This window comes from Staurois parvus, unplaced genomic scaffold, assembly GCF_062004578.1.
Source record: "Staurois parvus isolate SC_StPar_1 unplaced genomic scaffold, SC_StPar_1.0 ptg001282l, whole genome shotgun sequence".
Classification (NCBI taxonomy): Eukaryota; Metazoa; Chordata; class Amphibia; order Anura; family Ranidae; genus Staurois; species Staurois parvus.
The window spans coordinates 190415-208452 of record NW_028319078.1 but is presented as its reverse complement, the minus strand read 5'-3'; the positions used below and the strand labels follow the sequence as shown (position 1 = coordinate 208452).

Sequence of the window (18038 nt, the reverse complement as noted above, 5' to 3'; positions counted from 1 at the left end):
TTGTGCTTAGCTGTGATTTGGCCACAGCTAATCACATGACATGTGCATGTGACCTGCTGTGACCATTCACAGCTAGGCACTAGTATACAATGGATGGCATGAATGAAGCCATCCATTGTATACAACTGTCATGTGATCTGCTGTGATTGGTCTCAGCAGGTCACATGGTACCGACAACGGGGGTCGGTACTCAGATTTGTCATCGGCCGTGTCCGAGGTACACGGCCGGTGACAGATCGCCCCGCTGCGCGGCTCTGCAAGCGCGAAAACTGCAGATGCCCGGGAGGACACCATATGGCGTCCACCCGGAAATCTAAAGCACTTTGCCGGACGCCAAACAGCTATTGGTCGAAAAATAAAAATGAATAACCCTACACCCACAGTTGATCCAGAGGAAGGAAAAAAAAAACAGCAAAGCACGCTCCAATTTGCTCCTGCAGGGGAAAAAAATCCTCCCTGATTCCCTGAGAGGCAATCTGATAATCCCTGGATCAACTTATAAATGTTATATCCAGTTATATTCTGTGTATCCTAGGAAGAATCCAGGACTTTTTTTTTAAAGCAATCCACTGAGCTGGACAGAACACACTCATGAGGGAGTCTATTCCACATTTTCACAGCTCTCACTGTGAAGAAACCTTTCTGTGTTTGGAGATTACATTTCTTTTCCTCCAGATGTAAAGAGCGCCCCCTTGTCCTCTGTGATGACCTCAGGGGGAATAGCTCTACACCGAGTTCACTATATGAACCACTGATGTATTTATACATGGAGATCATATCCCCCCTTATGTATTATACATGGAGATCATATCCCCCCTTATGTATCATACATGGAGATCATATCCCCCCCTTATGTATCATACATGGAGATCATATCCCCCTTATGTATTATACATGGAGATCATATCCCCCCTTATGTATTATACATGGAGATCATATCCCCCCTTATGTATCATACATGGCGATCATATCCCCCTTATGTATTATACATGGAGATCATATCCCCCTTATTTATTATACATGGAGATCATATCCCCCCTTATGTATTATACATTGTGATCATATCCCCCCTTATGTATTATACATGGAGATCATATCCCCCCCTTATGTATTATACATGGAGATCATATCCCCCTTATGTATTATACATGGAGATCATATCCCCCCTTATGTATTATACATGGAGATCATATCCCCCCTTATGTATTATACATGGAGATCATATCCCCCCTTATGTATTATACATGGTGATCATATCCTCCTTATGTATTATACATGGAGATCATATCCCCCCTTATGTATTATACATGGTGATCATATCCCCCCTTATGTATTATACATGGAGATCATATCCCCCCTTAATCTCCTCTTCTCAAGAAAGAATAAATTCAGTTCCTTAAATCTTTCCTCATAGCATATGTATTATGTCATATTCATCTGACATGCAAATAAAAAAGCATTATGCATTCTGTTTAAAGGATAAGTTCACCTTTGGAACATGTAACATCTTCCCGTAGCTGCAGCCGTGCCTGCCACATTTACATCCCAACTATTCTGACAGGTCTGCAGGAGACCTGCATGGCATCACCAATCTACTGATCGCTGGTGCAATGCTTTCCAGGTTCCTTTGGACAAAAATAATAAATGCACATTTTTTTTATCTGCAAAACCTATCCTTTAAAGAGCTCCTGAGATCTAATTAAAAAGCTGAAAACAGGATTCTTTTAAGCTGGTAAAATCACAAACTGTAAACCATAAAAAAAGAAAAGAAAGAAAAGAAAGGAAAGAAAGGAAAACAAACGAAATGCAAACCTAGCCAAAAGTGAAATTAATTTGAACTGCAAATAGAAAATGCTACAAAAAAGTGAGAAAATGACCTCGATGATCCAGGTATATTAGTAATAATTGTATATATGCACATATACCGTGCATACAAAAACACACAATATTTGTTATATATATATATATATATATATACACACATACAAACACACACAACCTTTTTTTTTCAAAAATTAATTGAATGCTAGACAATGGATTCCCAGAGTGCTAAACGTTATCTTAAACAGACTAACATAGTAGAAGAAACAGGCAAAAGTGGTCTCCTCAAAGAGAGTAATTTGTAGAGAAGGGAAAGAGTCGCAGTTTTAACTCAGTCTCTGTGTGTAAATTTTAGCTTCAGCTATTGAGCTCTGCAAACAGACCTTTAAAAAACAAAGCCCCTGGAAAACCAGTTAAAATGTCTAAATCTCCATCTGCTGGCTACAATTGAACTCAATGTTTTCTATGCAGGGCACCTTTGTTGCACTCTCCTTTGGCGATAGCTTTGTGGGAACTTCCGGTTACACGACAGCCAGCTTTAGCTGCCGCTTCTTGTCATAGCCAGCTTTTATTTTAACACCCTTGTCTATAGCTCTCAGTACTAGGGGTGATGTAATGATGCAGCCCCAGCAGCCAGAAGTCTTTAATATTGGCCCAAACAGCAAAGCATCAATGCCCCCCACCTTGAACCATACAGATTTTCTGGGACAAGTAGTTCCTGTACTGCCACTGCTCCCTGCCTGGCTCCACACCACAGAAAGGAGAAAAATGGGTATGGACTGGTCATGCGACCGCTCCAGTAAAGTCTTTAAAAAATTATCTAGCTAGAAATGTAAGATACAAGGTAAGGTACATTGCCCCGGGGTAGGGGAGAAAATGATCACTTGAATGCCTGGAGTCCGGCTTTAATCACTTTGCCAATAAACCAATAATAAAAGTACCCGGGAACCACACGGCACACATCTGAGCACAAAAATCTGATTGGATTATTTTGCGGTCTCTTCCCCCACTGGGAAGATGTCCCCTTACTTCTGTGCTCCCAATGGGAATGAAGACAATTAAAGAGGTATTAAACCCAAAAGCAAACATTTACTACATTGTAGCTCACCAATCCTTAGATGTGATGGCTGCTTTAGTTTTCTTTTTCTTTTTTTTTTCTTTTACTTTCACTTAGTGATCCAGCCAGTAAGTCTGTTCTTTTTCAACAGAACAAGCTGTCCTGCAAATGCATCAGTTAAAAGTGTTGTGACAAACCATTTACCACTGACAGGGGTGCTTGCAACCATCAGCTGTTATGTATGTAAATTCTTTCCCAAAAGAAAAAAAAAATGTTGCTGTAACTGTTTATAAAGTATGAGCTGGAGTTTGGCTTGTTAGTGTATCTAAATCTGCTAGTACATCAAACACTCCCCTCCCCCTAGACTAGCCTTTCTCAACTAGGGTACCTTAGCAAAATGTCTACGAATTGCACAAAACCCAGTGGGTAGAACAAACCTGCCTTTTAGTTACACAAAGTCACAGGATTTTCACTGTGCACCATTCCGACCTTCTAGCCTCCGATGTCCTAACTGTCAATGACATCATCAACTGATAAGGAGGATGTCAACTGCCTGCACACAGGGGCGTCCCTAGGCAGGTGGGGGGGATGCGCAACGCACCGGGTGACACCAACCGCACAGGGTGACACCGGACCTACTTCACGAAAAGATAAGTTGTAAAGCAAGCCAAAGATCCCCGCAGGATGGATCGGATCTGCGGATTGAGCATAATGGATCAGAGTCCGATCCATTATGCTCCCCAATCCGCAGATCCGATCCATCCTGTGGGGATCTTCGACATGCAACCTATATGGGGTGACACCGGACCCGCTCCACGAAAAGGTAAGTTGTAAAGCAAACCGACAATCCCTGCAGGATGGATCCGATCTGCGGATTGGGGAGCATAATGGATCGGACTCTGATCCATTATGCTCAATCCGCAGATCCGATCCATCCTGCAGGGATCGTCGTACAACTTACCTTTTCGAGGAGCGGGTCCGGTGTCACCCTGTGTAGTAGGTGTCACCCGATGTGGCGCGAACCCCCTGCACCTGCCTAGGGACGCCCCTGTGTGCAGGCAGTTGACATCCTCCTTATCAACTGATGTTGTCATTGGTTGTCAGGACGCCGGCGGTTAGAAGGTCGGAACTTACCTTTTCGTGGATCGGGTCCGGTGACACCCCATATAGGTTGCATGCTGACGATCCCCGCAGGATGGATCGGATCTGCGGATTGGGGAGCATAATGGATCGGGCTCTGATCCATTATGCTGTTGTGGTGGTTTATGTAAGGGTATATATTATTTATAAAGGGCGTGTCCCTTTCCCTTAGATGAAATATTACAGTGCCTCCAGCCGTTAAAATACGGCAAATATTTAGTAAACCAATAATTTGGACACCTTGATAATTTGATCACCACTTATTATTATACCTTGAATTCTTTTAGCCAATATGATTTCGTACCATACACACAAAATTTGCCTTATAATAGATAAATATAAAAATTTATTTATGTACAAAAATTATATATATATTAACACAAAACGCAAAAGACTGGTGATAAATGAATATTGGTACACACAATCAAAGATATAACCTACCAATGTAAGACACACTAATCAAGTTTCTAACTAATTACATCAATTACAATTTTTAAATGATATGATTATTTATTAAATTTATTAATAATTAATAATTTCGAATATCTCAAAGGTTATATTCTCGCACGCCGTGGCCATAGGATTGCAAGAAGTAAGCCCTTGATATGTGATACTCTGGTTATTAATATTCAATAAATTATGAAATATGGAAAAATTTATAATATGGCAATAAACAATTTTTAACAGTAACACAGTATCTTTCTACATATCTCTAACTACCCAATATTGTTGTAATACACTAAGGTAATTTTATGATTCTACACAACAGAGAAATTAATTAATACAAAATCAAATAAACATCTCACCACACCCGGACGTCAGACTAGGCAACTCTCCCGTGGATTTAGCTGGCAGTGGAACGCCTTTAGACTGATATATAGGGCAAGTGAAAGATTCTCAGTAGGGGAGAATGTAGGAAGTTATAAGATTAGAGGTTTAAAGTTTTAAGAAGTTTGAAAAGATGGAAGAGTAATTATTTCAGCAGAGATCTTCTTCAGATGTCAGTTCTTTCCATGAGGTCTTTATGAGGGTTCCTCCTTTTTTTAAAGCACATGGGCTTTTATATCCACTAGTCCATTGTTCTAAGATACCTTCCCACCAGGCTTCCTGATTGGCTAGTTGAGAAATGTGTGTACATAAGCTATTTCTCACCTGCCCGCCAGGTGGCGGTCATGTATCACAGAACAATGTGAGCATTTGAGATGACTCATACCTTGGGTGGAATCTTCAGGTAATTTCAGGAATAAAATATACGGCTCTATCCAGATATAGCAGTGATACCTATATTATTCTAAATAGGGACCATGGAATATAGGTGTATATTCGGTTATTCCTCCTGGAAGTACCATCCTGTTTGTTTCCTGATAAGACATGTAACTAATGCTAGTTTATAATACATCTTACTTCCCATCATCTCAATACTCAAGTTAGTGATATGTAGTTCCCATTGCTGAGTATTTAGTGGTGTTTAAAGTCTATGACATCTTATTTATAATCTGTTTTTGTAATACATTTTTGTAATGATATACAGTGAACTTTTAAACTTAAATGTCCTGAATTTCACCCCTTTGTTTCAGAATCAACATTTCCTCTGTGTAGGGAAAAAAAATTCTCTATTTGCCTGGCCCTTGTATTGGACTCATGGTAAACATCTGTTAATGCCTTCACCCTTGGTGAACAATAGTATATGGTAATAGTTTCAGAGGTCTGTTGGTTCATCACACTCTACAAGGTTTGGGTAAGCTCTCAGACAATCAGTTTGGTTCCTCTATTGTCATGTCCAGACCTTGTATATGTTTACCTGCTTATTGAAGTCTGAATAATGGTGTTTGATCACCTGTAGAACTTCAAAATAGTATTGTCTCTAGGAGGAAAGAAAAACAATCCCTTCACCCATTCTCTCCAGTTCTTTAACTAGAATTCTTGGTGGTTCAACCAAGACAAAATTAACTCTTAACATCCGGTTATGCTGATCTGTTTGCCATATAATATTATGTCTTGATAAAAGTCATATTCTTGAGACATGATTCAAAAGCCCACAACAAAATCCCCCTTTGTTTTTGGGGTATAGGCACGCGTAGAGGGGTGTCTGTATCGAAAAACATGAGTGGGACTTTTGGTTAGAGTGATCGTTCGTCTTCTCCGGTGAAGGGAATGAAATTCAAAAAAAAAATTTTCGATAATAAAATGGCAGCGGTCATGCTGGTTGTTCCTCAACTTGACTCGGCGTCTTTAGATGGACACTTCCGATGACGATCCTGGTCTTGTGATGAGGCCGGCCTGGCCTGGCACATCCACCTTGGGGTCCATGGGTCCTCCGCACGACAGGTCTCTTAGACGGTCTCCTAGGCGGGTCTTTTCCTCTGGACTGGCCCTTGGTGGCCTGGGACATCAGGTTATCGTCTCCGGATCGATCTCTGGCATCTGGTCTTTCCCACAGGACATTATAGCTTCCTTCTAGGGTCCGGTCATTGACACCTCCGATCGCCGGTCTGGTCATAGTCTGGGCCTTCCTTTCTAAATTATTAAAATGAACAGTTTGAGTAATGGATATACATAAAATTATGTTACTGGATCCTGTAAGGCAAAAGATGAATTATATGTTTAAAGGAAATTTAATAATGATCTCAATATCTCCAGATAGGAATTGGTGGGTTCAGTCTTCCAACAACTGCAATTGAGACTTCGGATGGCAAGCACGTAATTGGTTGATGTGCACCCATCTATCACTGATTTCACCATACCGGGTAACCTGCAATTTATATGCGACCGGAGAGATTTTATCAATGATAGAGAACGGACCTTTCCAAGATGGAAGGAATTTCCGTTCCTTGATCTGGTCTCTTGCAAAGTTGTATAGATAGACCTTGTCACCAATCTCATATTCCTTCTTGGAGGTTTTGAGATCATAGTATGTCTTAGCACTAGTTGCAGCTCTTTCCAAATTTCGCTGGGCAAAGGTAAAAGCATATTGCAGATGTTTACGTAAATCCTCTATGTACTGGTGTGTGGTGGTAGCATTGATCAAATTTTGATCTGTAGTGCGATACAATAAGTGCTGGGGCAGTACCATCCGTCTACCTGTCATCAGTTCAAAAGATGACATTTTTGTAACTGTATTCGGAGTAGCCCTCAACGCCATCAGGACCAGCGGGAGCTTGACATCCCAATCTTTGCCTGTTTCCTTAACAAATTTCTTAAGGACATTAACGATGGTCTGATTGTATCGTTCTACACCACCACTAGAGGCTGGCCGATAGGCGATATGCAATTTCCTTTTAACCCCCAAAATTTTCCACAATTTGGCCATCACTTCGCTAGTGAAGTGCGATCCTCTATCAGACTCTATCCTCTGAGGTAAACCAAAACGTGAAAATACATGATTTATTAGCAATGCGGCACATGTCTCGGAGCTGTTATTTGGTGCTGGTATACATTCGACATACTTGGTGAATAAACATGTAACTGTTAACATATACCGATTTCCTCGTGAAGATTTTGTTACGGGCCCAATAAAATCCATCTGAAGGTCTGACCAAGGCATACATATCCCCCTCTTCTGGAGAGGTGCTCTGTGAGTTGGCTTGGTAGGTTGAAATTGGGGACATATTAGGCAACCTTGGCAGTACTCCTTCACATCACGTAACATATGAGGCCAGTAGGCATAATCCCGCAGGATCTCATACGTGATCTTCTCTCCACGATGACCGGAAGTGGGAGCATCATGGGCATGCTGTAGCATCAAACCTCTAAATTTAAGTGGGACGACCCATTGTTGTACGCCACCCTTTGAGGTACGTATCAACAATCCCTGGCATAAAGAGAATTGGGATTTGGATTTCATTAAGATACGTAAATCCTCCTTCCCACTACATACTTCCTTATTTATGGGATTTTGGTTGGGATCTTCTATATGACTATAAAACAAGCCAATTATTGGGTCTTCTTTTTGGGCAGTAATTAAATCCTCACTAGGAGAATCGTGACTCCACTGTAATGCATTCGGATCACCAGCTGTTCTGGCCTGTTGCCTGGTGACAGCTTCAACCTGTACGGTACCTAAAAATTGATCAATGTCTAACAGTTCACCGGTGATTGCCCCTTCCTTGGCTAGAGAATCGGCCAGATCGTTCCCTTCTTTCTCGGCACCTAGAACCTTGGAGTGGCCTTTGGTCTTCTTGAAGTGCAGGGTGAGATCATTGGACCTTACCAGTTCATCGATGTGACAAAAGAGCTTACCATGTTTCACGGGTTTGTGATTACTCTTGTTCATGTTGTTTCGCTTCCACCTAGGGAAATACTCCACAAAACTATTCCTGACATAATTGGAATCGGTTATGATGGCACACTCTCTGATGTTGAACTCTATAGCCATCTCAACTGCTCTAAGAATTGCAGTAAGTTCAGCAACCTGACTGCTTTTTGGTCCAAGTTTGTATCCCACAGAAATTGGGGTGACACCTTGGGTCCAAACGATTCCAATACCTGCCACTAGTTGGAGCTGTTCCCCATCCTTGTGATGAAAAGCACAACCATCCACATATACACATGGCAGCTGTTTACAGTATTCTTCATCGTAAACCTTGTAGGGAGAGAACAGTTGTTCTTCCAGAAAGTCAGTGTCCGGGGCCTCCATAGCAGGCGTAGTTGCGGAACAATCATGGAGCTCGGCTAGGCCCTGGGCTACTGGACTTTCCTTGTTCTGTTTGTACCGAATTTCAAGAGGCCACCCTTGCAAAGACAAAGTCCAAGCAGTGATGCGGCTATTAGACACATTTCCTCCCTTGATACGTTCACTCTTTAAATACTGTAAAGGCTGGTGTGCCGTTTCAACAATGATTCTCTCTCCCTGAATGTAACTGCGGAAATTCTGTAATGCCCACACGGTGGACAATAGAGCTTTTTCACAGTCACTGAACTTTACTTCAACCGGGGACAAAGTTTTACTGGCATAGGCAATCACCTTACTGACATCATCACGTTTCTGGTAAAGAACAGAACTCATACTTACCTGCGTAAACCCTGTCTCTAGATAGAAATTTTTACCCCCTTCGGGATATCCGAGACACGGAGCTTGTGTGAGACGTTCCTTTAACTCCTTCATGGCGTCCTCCTGTTTCTTACCCCACGACCATTCGACATCCTTCTTCAGTAGGTGAAGCAGTGGCTTGCTTATCTCGGCGTAATTATCAATAAACTTACGCGAGTAGTTTACCATACCTAGGAATGATCTCAATTCTTTAAGGTTAGTAGGGACTTTACAATTCAGAACCGCCTCAACTTTCTTCTTTTGTGGGTTCAAACCTTCAGCAGTAACTTCATGGCCTAGGAAGTTTACCTTCGTGCGACACCACTGGGCTTTTTGTAAGGACAGTTTTACTCCTGCTGCTTTTAATTGGCCCAGGACATGCCGAAGTTCTGTAATGTGTTTGGCCATATCAGTACTTTTGATCAGGATATCGTCCACATATGCCAACGTCCCCCTTTCGAAGGCGTCTGGCATGGCCTTGTGCATGAACACAGCAAATTCATGTCCGGAATTTATGAATCCGAAAGGCATTCTCACCCAACAATATTGTCGATTCCCAAAACTGAAGGCCAGTTTGTATTGGTCTTCCTCGCTCACCTTTATGGTCCAATACCCCTGTGCACAATCCAAGGCTGTGAAAACTTGGGATCCTTGGAGCTGGGCTAGACATTGGTCTATGTATGGGACAGGCCATCCTGACATGTACACACGCTTGTTTAGCTGACGGAGGTCAGCGCACAGACGCCATTGTCCATTGGGTTTTAAGATACCCAGGATCGGGTGGTTGTAGGAGCTGTGGATGGGCCGAATTATACCCCTTTCATGTAACTTCCTGATAATCTCAGCTAGAGATTCATAGGAAGCTAATGGTAACCTATACTGTCTTACGAATACTGGTGGGGCATCTGGATCTGTTTGGATCCTAGCGATGTGTAGGTCAGTAGTCCCACAATCGTAAGAATCCTTGGCAAAGATCTCTTGGAATTCAAGGAGAAGCTCTCGGAGCAATTGTCGGTCGAGATCACTGGCACACGCGTCGGCGAGGGCCACCATCTCTTCCACTAACTCCTTGAATCCAGGAAAGCTTTCCGGCTGACCTATCTCATATGCCTCTTCAAGTTTTGTGGTGAGGTCATTGGGTATGTGATGTGTGTGTGTGTTCTCCTGCCATCCAGGTTCTTTGGGGTACTCTTGTTCTTTGATTGGGTGATCAAAGACAATTGATGTCTCTTCGATTCGACAGGTGCCATCTTTAGAATCGAATGGATAAATGGACTCTATGGTGAAAATACCCTCTGGTAATGAATGGAATGTTTGTTCAATTAATTGTTCCTCCGACAAATATTCATCGGGGATGAGTCCAATCACCTGGTTAGTAACCCCAAAGGTATAATATTCAGTCTCTACCGCTAGACCAATAAGGGTCTCTTTGGGTAAGACGATGTCCTGATTGGACAGATTATGTACGTAAATGTACATCGGGGATTGATGTGTGTTGACTAGGGGCGTGTGTGTAATGTTCAGTCCCTCCCCCTGCATTTTATGGGAGAGGCATACTAATGCATCTGACCCCTTCAGTCTATGTCCCTTTTTAACTTGGATGGGGAGTATGAAATTATTTATGCCCTTAGGAATTGTAATCTTTTGGGCTACCTGGACTTCAACAGCATAAGGCATCTGTTGCTGGGATTTTAAAGCTAAGTCCAGATTTTGGTATTTTTCGGGGTCCCCCTTTAGTCGACTCCATAAACAGTCATTAATTAGGTCGACTTGCATTGCAAAGCGATGTAATACATCGTTGCCAAAATAAATTTTAGTTTGGGGATTATCCAAGACTAGGAACACATGGGTGGCTGTTTTGTTTCCTACAGTGACGTTTAAGAGACACCTAGCCATTGAATTGTGATCATCAGAGTCATCAAGGGAGTCTGAAATCCAATGACGCTGAGGTGTGGAGAAACGGATCATTTCCATTTCGGTCAGTTGTTTTATCAACCCATGGCTTACAAAGCTGTGTTCCTGTCTCAAATCTAGTTTGGCATATTTTGACCTATTAAGACCATTTATCCGGATGGGGATAAACAAGTCGCTGTTAACCCTTTCAATACCTGTCAAGAATTGGGTATGATCTCCCCCTTTTCTTGGTTTATCCTCCTGATGAAAAGATATCGTAAGGATGTCATCTTGGAGGGAGATATCTTTTATTTTATCTTGGGGAATTCTAAAAATGTGTTCCTCATCTCTTCTGATAGGGTTACAGTCATCAGGTTTGATAACCGTTACATCAGGAAGTTGGCTGTTCCTGAAATGGATTTCTAATGATCCAGGCCTTTCTTCCACCAGGTGGCAGTGTTGTCGGGAATGGGGAGTTTTAAGTTTCCCATATTTAATTGGGGTATTTACCTGTGACCACAGGACTTGGTTCACACAGTCAACTATGGTGTTCAGCCTTTTTAGGAAGTCCATCCCAATTATCATGTGGTGCTGGGAGATACTGGCAATGATGATGGGGTGTCTCAGTTCCTTATTACCCAGTTTCAATTTAAGCCAGGCGGTACCCATGACTTGTAACGGGTCTCCACCTACACCAATCAATGAGCTGTCAAAACTTTTAAGTCTCGGCTTGGTGGGCATGACATTCGCCACTTTGTCAAAATGTTCCTGTGACATGATGGTTGCTTGGGATCCAGTGTCTATTAAGCCGACAATCGAAAGATCACTGGCATCCTGCACCTGCACCGTGGCATAATATCTCCCATCAGATTCAGTCAGCTCACACATGAAATTAGTGTGGTTGAAGATCTGTGGGCCCTTCAATAACCTATGACTAGCTCTTATCTCACCGCATGTGGTGGACACATCACCCTTATCCTCCCTGGTGGGATTCTTGGACTGTCTCAAGACAGAAGCACAACTAGAAGTTGGTGCTCCGTCTGGCTTGTCAATCCCGACGACTTCCGATGCCGCGACTATATTAGGGGCAATAGATGGACACTGAAAAACAGGAGAATCATTAATAACCAACAACTGGTCCCCCTTTGCCTGAGAACTAGCTTCTCCATTAGTAGGCGTGTCAGGGACGGGGCACACATCTCCTGTCATTTGACTCAGTGTCCTCCCCTGTTGGTTTAAGGCTTGGGTGCCTGTTAATTCTGTGACCCTTGGTTGGTCACAGGAGCTGCTCCTAAAAAAGGATTGGATGGAAATTGAGTGACAAGCCTGTCCATTTGTTCAGCCATTTTGCTGACCTGTGCCTCTATTTGTCCAATACGCTCAGAGGAGTCATTCTGTTGATTCTCCCTTTTCCTATACTTGCGCTTGTATTTTGGACGAGACTGGTAATGAGACTCAGAGTCAGAACTACTGCTCTGATCCCGACGCCATTGTTCTCTCTGAGGTTTTGGGGTCTCCCTGTTATTAAAGGGAGCCTGGGGTACTGTATCCCCCCTTTGAGCCTGAGGGTGTTCTTGGCGTGGAGGAAATCTTTGGAAGTCGGAGTTTTTATTAAAATTGGGATTCTTATTGTAATTATGGTTCCTATTGAAATTGGGGTTCCCATAAAAATTCCCATGTTGGTTTTGGCGAGGATAATAGAACCTCTGAGGATACCATTGCCTCCTTTGATTCTCATCACTGTACTGACCCTTACCATACTTTTTATTCTTCTCACTTCCACTACCGTAGTTCCCTGGCTTTTGTCTATCCTTTCTCACCCACTGGTTTTGGGGTGCAAAGTTTTGGACCTCCTTCACTTGCTGGGTTTGAGGTACAAATCTAGGGGAACCATTGGTTTTACCCCCACGGACTACTTCCGCATATGATTTCTTCTCTGCCTGCAAATTTGGATTTGGAGGGGATACGGTAGTGGCTGCTACTATCTTGGGGCTATTTTTAGGTTCTCTTTTTATCCCGCCCTCACTGGACTGTTGGATCGAGAATAAATAGTCACTCTCTCTCACCAACCAATCAAGAGAGCATCCCTTTCTGTAATCCTTTGCAAGTCCCAATTTTATGTAAGCAGGTAATGCTTCATAGAATAGTGTCTTGAATTCTGGCTGGTTAGGATTGGGATCCTTTTCAGCCAGGAAATAGGCATTTCTGAGGACAGCCAGAAATTCTGCAGGGCTTTGGTGAGGACCACACTTTAAATTGTAGGCCGCAGCCTTGGCAGAGGTTACAGTTTTATAAGGCCCAAATTCCATGTGGCACTTATGTTTAACCTCTCTCCAGGACTGATTGGAATAGGCCCTCAAGGTCTCAAAGAATTGCCGGTATTTCTCTTCAAACACCCATGGCAGCAATTCTATTTTGGTGTGGTCATCTCTAATGCCCAGAATCTCTAACGTCTGTTCATATGTTCTTATGTGTTCGGTGACCTCAAGGGACCCTTTCTTAGAAAACATAGGAACAGTGTCCTTCAGGAATTTAATAACCTTTGGGGTGTCATATCTCCTGAATGACCCCTGGGATTTCCCTTCCTGCCTATATGAAACCTCATATTTTTCTTCAGAGCGCTCTGGAGTGTATCTTGAAAGCCTAGGAGGTGACCTATATTCTGACCCTGACTCACTATCAGATACTTCGCTGTGATGCGGGTATCTCCGCTCATCAGCCTCTGGCTTGACTGGGTTGGTCCGTCCTTGGACCCCAGAATTTATTTGGGCCGTCAACCTTATAATCTGCTCCTCCAGAGTTTTCTGCTCAGATTTTATCAAGGTAAGTTCTGACTGGTCATGCTTATCCCCTGGGTGAACTTTAATTTTGACAGGAGATAACCTCTCTGATCTGAAGTACTCCACCTCATCTTTTAAGTCCTGATACTTCTTTTGAAGTTGTTTTAATTCCTGAAAGTTTCTTTCATATAGGTCCTGAGCACTTCGAAAGTCTCCGACCAATCTATCATAATGTTTCTCGGATTCGTCTAAACGAACACCGGCATGACCAAGCTTCCCTTTCAAAGACTCAATGTCCTGATTTTTGCTTTCTAACAAGAGGCGGGCCTCTGACAACTCTTCCCTTAGAGTCATGGTCTGCTGGGCAGCTCCAGCGGTCATGAACCATAACATGGGCCAAGCTTCTAGGAGAAGTCTGTCACGGCTTCTATCACTTTCTGCTCCAGCAAATGCTATTAAAAACCCAACAACCTGGCCCTTTTGGTTGAACAGGTCCTCAAAAGTGCTAATAGCCTGCTTTTTCTCTTCATCCACAAATTCCATATTGCTATCCCCCAAACTTAATCTCTTGCGGAGATAATCTATTACTTCATTTTCAACATACTTCTGCCAAGCACCGGCAGCTTTCCGAGCTGGCTTCATAACTTCCTGCTCAATGCCTTGAGCCGCCATATTTTCCTCGTTATGCTTGGAAGAGGTGGATCCGTGATTACTGGATGCCATTTTGATACAAAATATATGTTTGATAAAGTGTACAAATATACAATCACCAGTGCGTTTTGTGTTATGGTACGATTTCTATGGATCTCAGCAGTGCCTCCAAATTTATGTTGTGGTGGTTTATGTAAGGGTATATATTATTTATAAAGGGCGTGTCCCTTTCCCTTAGATGAAATATTACAGTGCCTCCAGCCGTTAAAATACGGCAAATATTTAGTAAACCAATAATTTGGACACCTTGATAATTTGATCACCACTTATTATTATACCTTGAATTCTTTTAGCCAATATGATTTCGTACCATACACACAAAATTTGCCTTATAATAGATAAATATAAAAATTTATTTATGTACAAAAATTATATATATATTAACACAAAACGCAAAAGACTGGTGATAAATGAATATTGGTACACACAATCAAAGATATAACCTACCAATGTAAGACACACTAATCAAGTTTCTAACTAATTACATCAATTACAATTTTTAAATGATATGATTATTTATTAAATTTATTAATAATTAATAATTTCGAATATCTCAAAGGTTATATTCTCGCACGCCGTGGCCATAGGATTGCAAGAAGTAAGCCCTTGATATGTGATACTCTGGTTATTAATATTCAATAAATTATGAAATATGGAAAAATTTATAATATGGCAATAAACAATTTTTAACAGTAACACAGTATCTTTCTACATATCTCTAACTACCCAATATTGTTGTAATACACTAAGGTAATTTTATGATTCTACACAACAGAGAAATTAATTAATACAAAATCAAATAAACATCTCACCACACCCGGACGTCAGACTAGGCAACTCTCCCGTGGATTTAGCTGGCAGTGGAACGCCTTTAGACTGATATATAGGGCAAGTGAAAGATTCTCAGTAGGGGAGAATGTAGGAAGTTATAAGATTAGAGGTTTAAAGTTTTAAGAAGTTTGAAAAGATGGAAGAGTAATTATTTCAGCAGAGATCTTCTTCAGATGTCAGTTCTTTCCATGAGGTCTTTATGAGGGTTCCTCCTTTTTTTAAAGCACATGGGCTTTTATATCCATTAGTCCATTGTTCTAAGATACCTTCCCACCAGGCTTCCTGATTGGCTAGTTGAGAAATGTGTGTACATAAGCTATTTCTCACCTGCCCGCCAGGTGGCGGTCATGTATCACAGAACAATGTGAGCATTTGAGATGACTCATACCTTGGGTGGAATCTTCAGGTAATTTCAGGAATAAAATATACGGCTCTATCCAGATATAGCAGTGATACCTATATTATTCTAAATAGGGACCATGGAATATAGGTGTATATTCGGTTATTCCTCCTGGAAGTACCATCCTGTTTGTTTCCTGATAAGACATGTAACTAATGCTAGTTTATAATACATCTTACTTCCCATCATCTCAATACTCAAGTTAGTGATATGTAGTTCCCATTGCTGAGTATTTAGTGGTGTTTAAAGTCTATGACATCTTATTTATAATCTGTTTTTGTAATACATTTTTGTAATGATATACAGTGAACTTTTAAACTTAAATGTCCTGAATTTCACCCCTTTGTTTCAGAATCAACATTTCCTCTGTGTAGGGAAAAAAAATTCTCTATTTGCCTGGCCCTTGTATTGGACTCATGGTAAACATCTGTTAATGCCTTCACCCTTGGTGAACAATAGTATATGGTAATAGTTTCAGAGGTCTGTTGGTTCATCACACTCTACAAGGTTTGGGTAAGCTCTCAGACAATCAGTTTGGTTCCTCTATTGTCATGTCCAGACCTTGTATATGTTTACCTGCTTATTGAAGTCTGAATAATGGTGTTTGATCACCTGTAGAACTTCAAAATAGTATTGTCTCTAGGAGGAAAGAAAAACAATCCTTTCACCCATTCTCTCCAGTTCTTTAACTAGAATTCTTGGTGGTTCAACCAAGACAAAATTAACTCTTAACATCCGGTTATGCTGATCTGTTTGCCATATAATATTATGTCTTGATAAAAGTCATATTCTTGAGACATGATTCAAAAGCCCACAACAATGCTCAATCCGCAGATGCGATCCATTCTGCGGGAATCGTCGGAGGGGGTGCCACCAAGTGTTATAACACCGGGTGACACCAACTCTAGGGACGCCCCTGCCTGCACAGCATCCTAGTTTGACCCTTCCCTGCCCCTCTCCATCAGTGCCGGAGTCACATTAGCTCAGTGATGGAGGATAGGAGCTTTGGGACTGCCCACAATTTTAAAGAGTGCCTTGACTGAAAAAAGGTTGAGAAACGCTGCCTTAGACTGACAATGTTTCTGTCTGCTATGCCCCCGGTGCTCCTTCACCCAGAGTGGGGGCTCTCTAATACAGGTGGTGCGTTACTGGCCAGATCACCAGGTGAAAACAGAGGGGAGTGTAGCTGGCCAGCTAAGACCAGTCCTAGGTTGCTAATATGGTTCACATATATGTGTATACCAAACCTGCCAATAACATCAGTATAGTATATATGTGCACATGTTAAAGCCAAAAGCAAAATCATTGCTGTAATTTATGTCTTTGATTGTTATATGACATTTATATATTCATTGTGTTAGCAGAAGCAGAAAAGGAAAATGTGCCTTTAAGAGTTAGTATAAGGTGAGCCAATCACAGACAGCCTCACACTGTACAGAGCCTTAACCAATCCCAGCCAGTTTCACATCTATGCCTGTGTAAAACTCCCTGCTAGGATTTTCTAGAGACACATGCTCAGCAGACAGAGGAGGAAACAGACAGTTCCAATCGGAAAAGCTTTATGGAGCAGAGAAGGCCAAATAGGTATTTAATGCACTTGTGTGTTCCTCTATTGTTTGGCAGTGCAGGTGGATCTGTGTGTTGAAACTGTTGTGTGTGTTTTACTTGTAGTTCCACCGAATATAACGAACGATCGAACGAACTTAACGAACGAACGAATATAACGAATCGAATATAGCAAATCGAATTTACTGAATCTAACAAATTTATCAAGCTATCAAATCAAACCACTGTAATATAAAGAAATAAGCTACTGTATGATAAATGAAACAAGCCATTGTAAGCAGTTATATGAAGAAGATTGAAGTTATTAAAGAAGTTAACTAAAGTATTCGGTGTGCTCTTTAAACCTACTGCATCCATAGAGCGGCATTGGAGGAATTACAGAGTAAAGTCAGTCTAATCAAACAAAGAAACAGCAATTGCATAATTTTTCTAATGCCACAGCGCACAAGGCACCAAAGGGTGCTGCGCCTGCCACAGGGGGGGAGGCAAAAAAAAAACAAAAACCAATGCAGCCGCCACGTCTAATGATTGGTAAGTGGCAATATATAAAATTTTTGGTTTTGGGCTCAACCACTTCCTGTCCGGCCCATGTATATACGTAAACAGCCAGACGGTGGCAGTGCAGGGGCAGGTTGCCATTCATAAACAGTGTTCAGCTGTCCAGAGGACACAGTTGAGCACCGATCGTCGGACGGGACCTCTGTGTGAGGTCCTGATCATGTGATCACTGATTGGCCAATCAGTGATCACATGAATAGTAGTAAGCAAGATGTCACCTTCTGACATCATTGCTTACTACATGTGAAATCT

The 18038-nt window shown here is 41.8% G+C and overlaps 1 protein-coding gene across 6 annotated transcripts in view; it reads right to left on the bottom strand.

Annotated features, from left to right (window-relative positions):
• Nucleotides 1-18038, bottom strand: part of LOC149437630 (asparaginyl-tRNA synthetase-like) — a 179984-nt gene that overhangs the window by 20045 nt on the left and 141901 nt on the right. Inside the window, exon 13 of one of the 6 annotated variants that reach the window (XM_089660823.1) lies at nucleotides 4418-6535. The exons of the other annotated variants lie outside the window; for them this stretch is intronic. Coding sequence (XP_089516949.1) covers nucleotides 6515-6535 — 21 coding nt within the window. The 3' untranslated portion in view covers nucleotides 4418-6514. Of the gene's footprint in view, nucleotides 1-4417; nucleotides 6536-18038 lie in introns of those variants that run through there. 6 annotated transcript variants of the gene reach the window in all.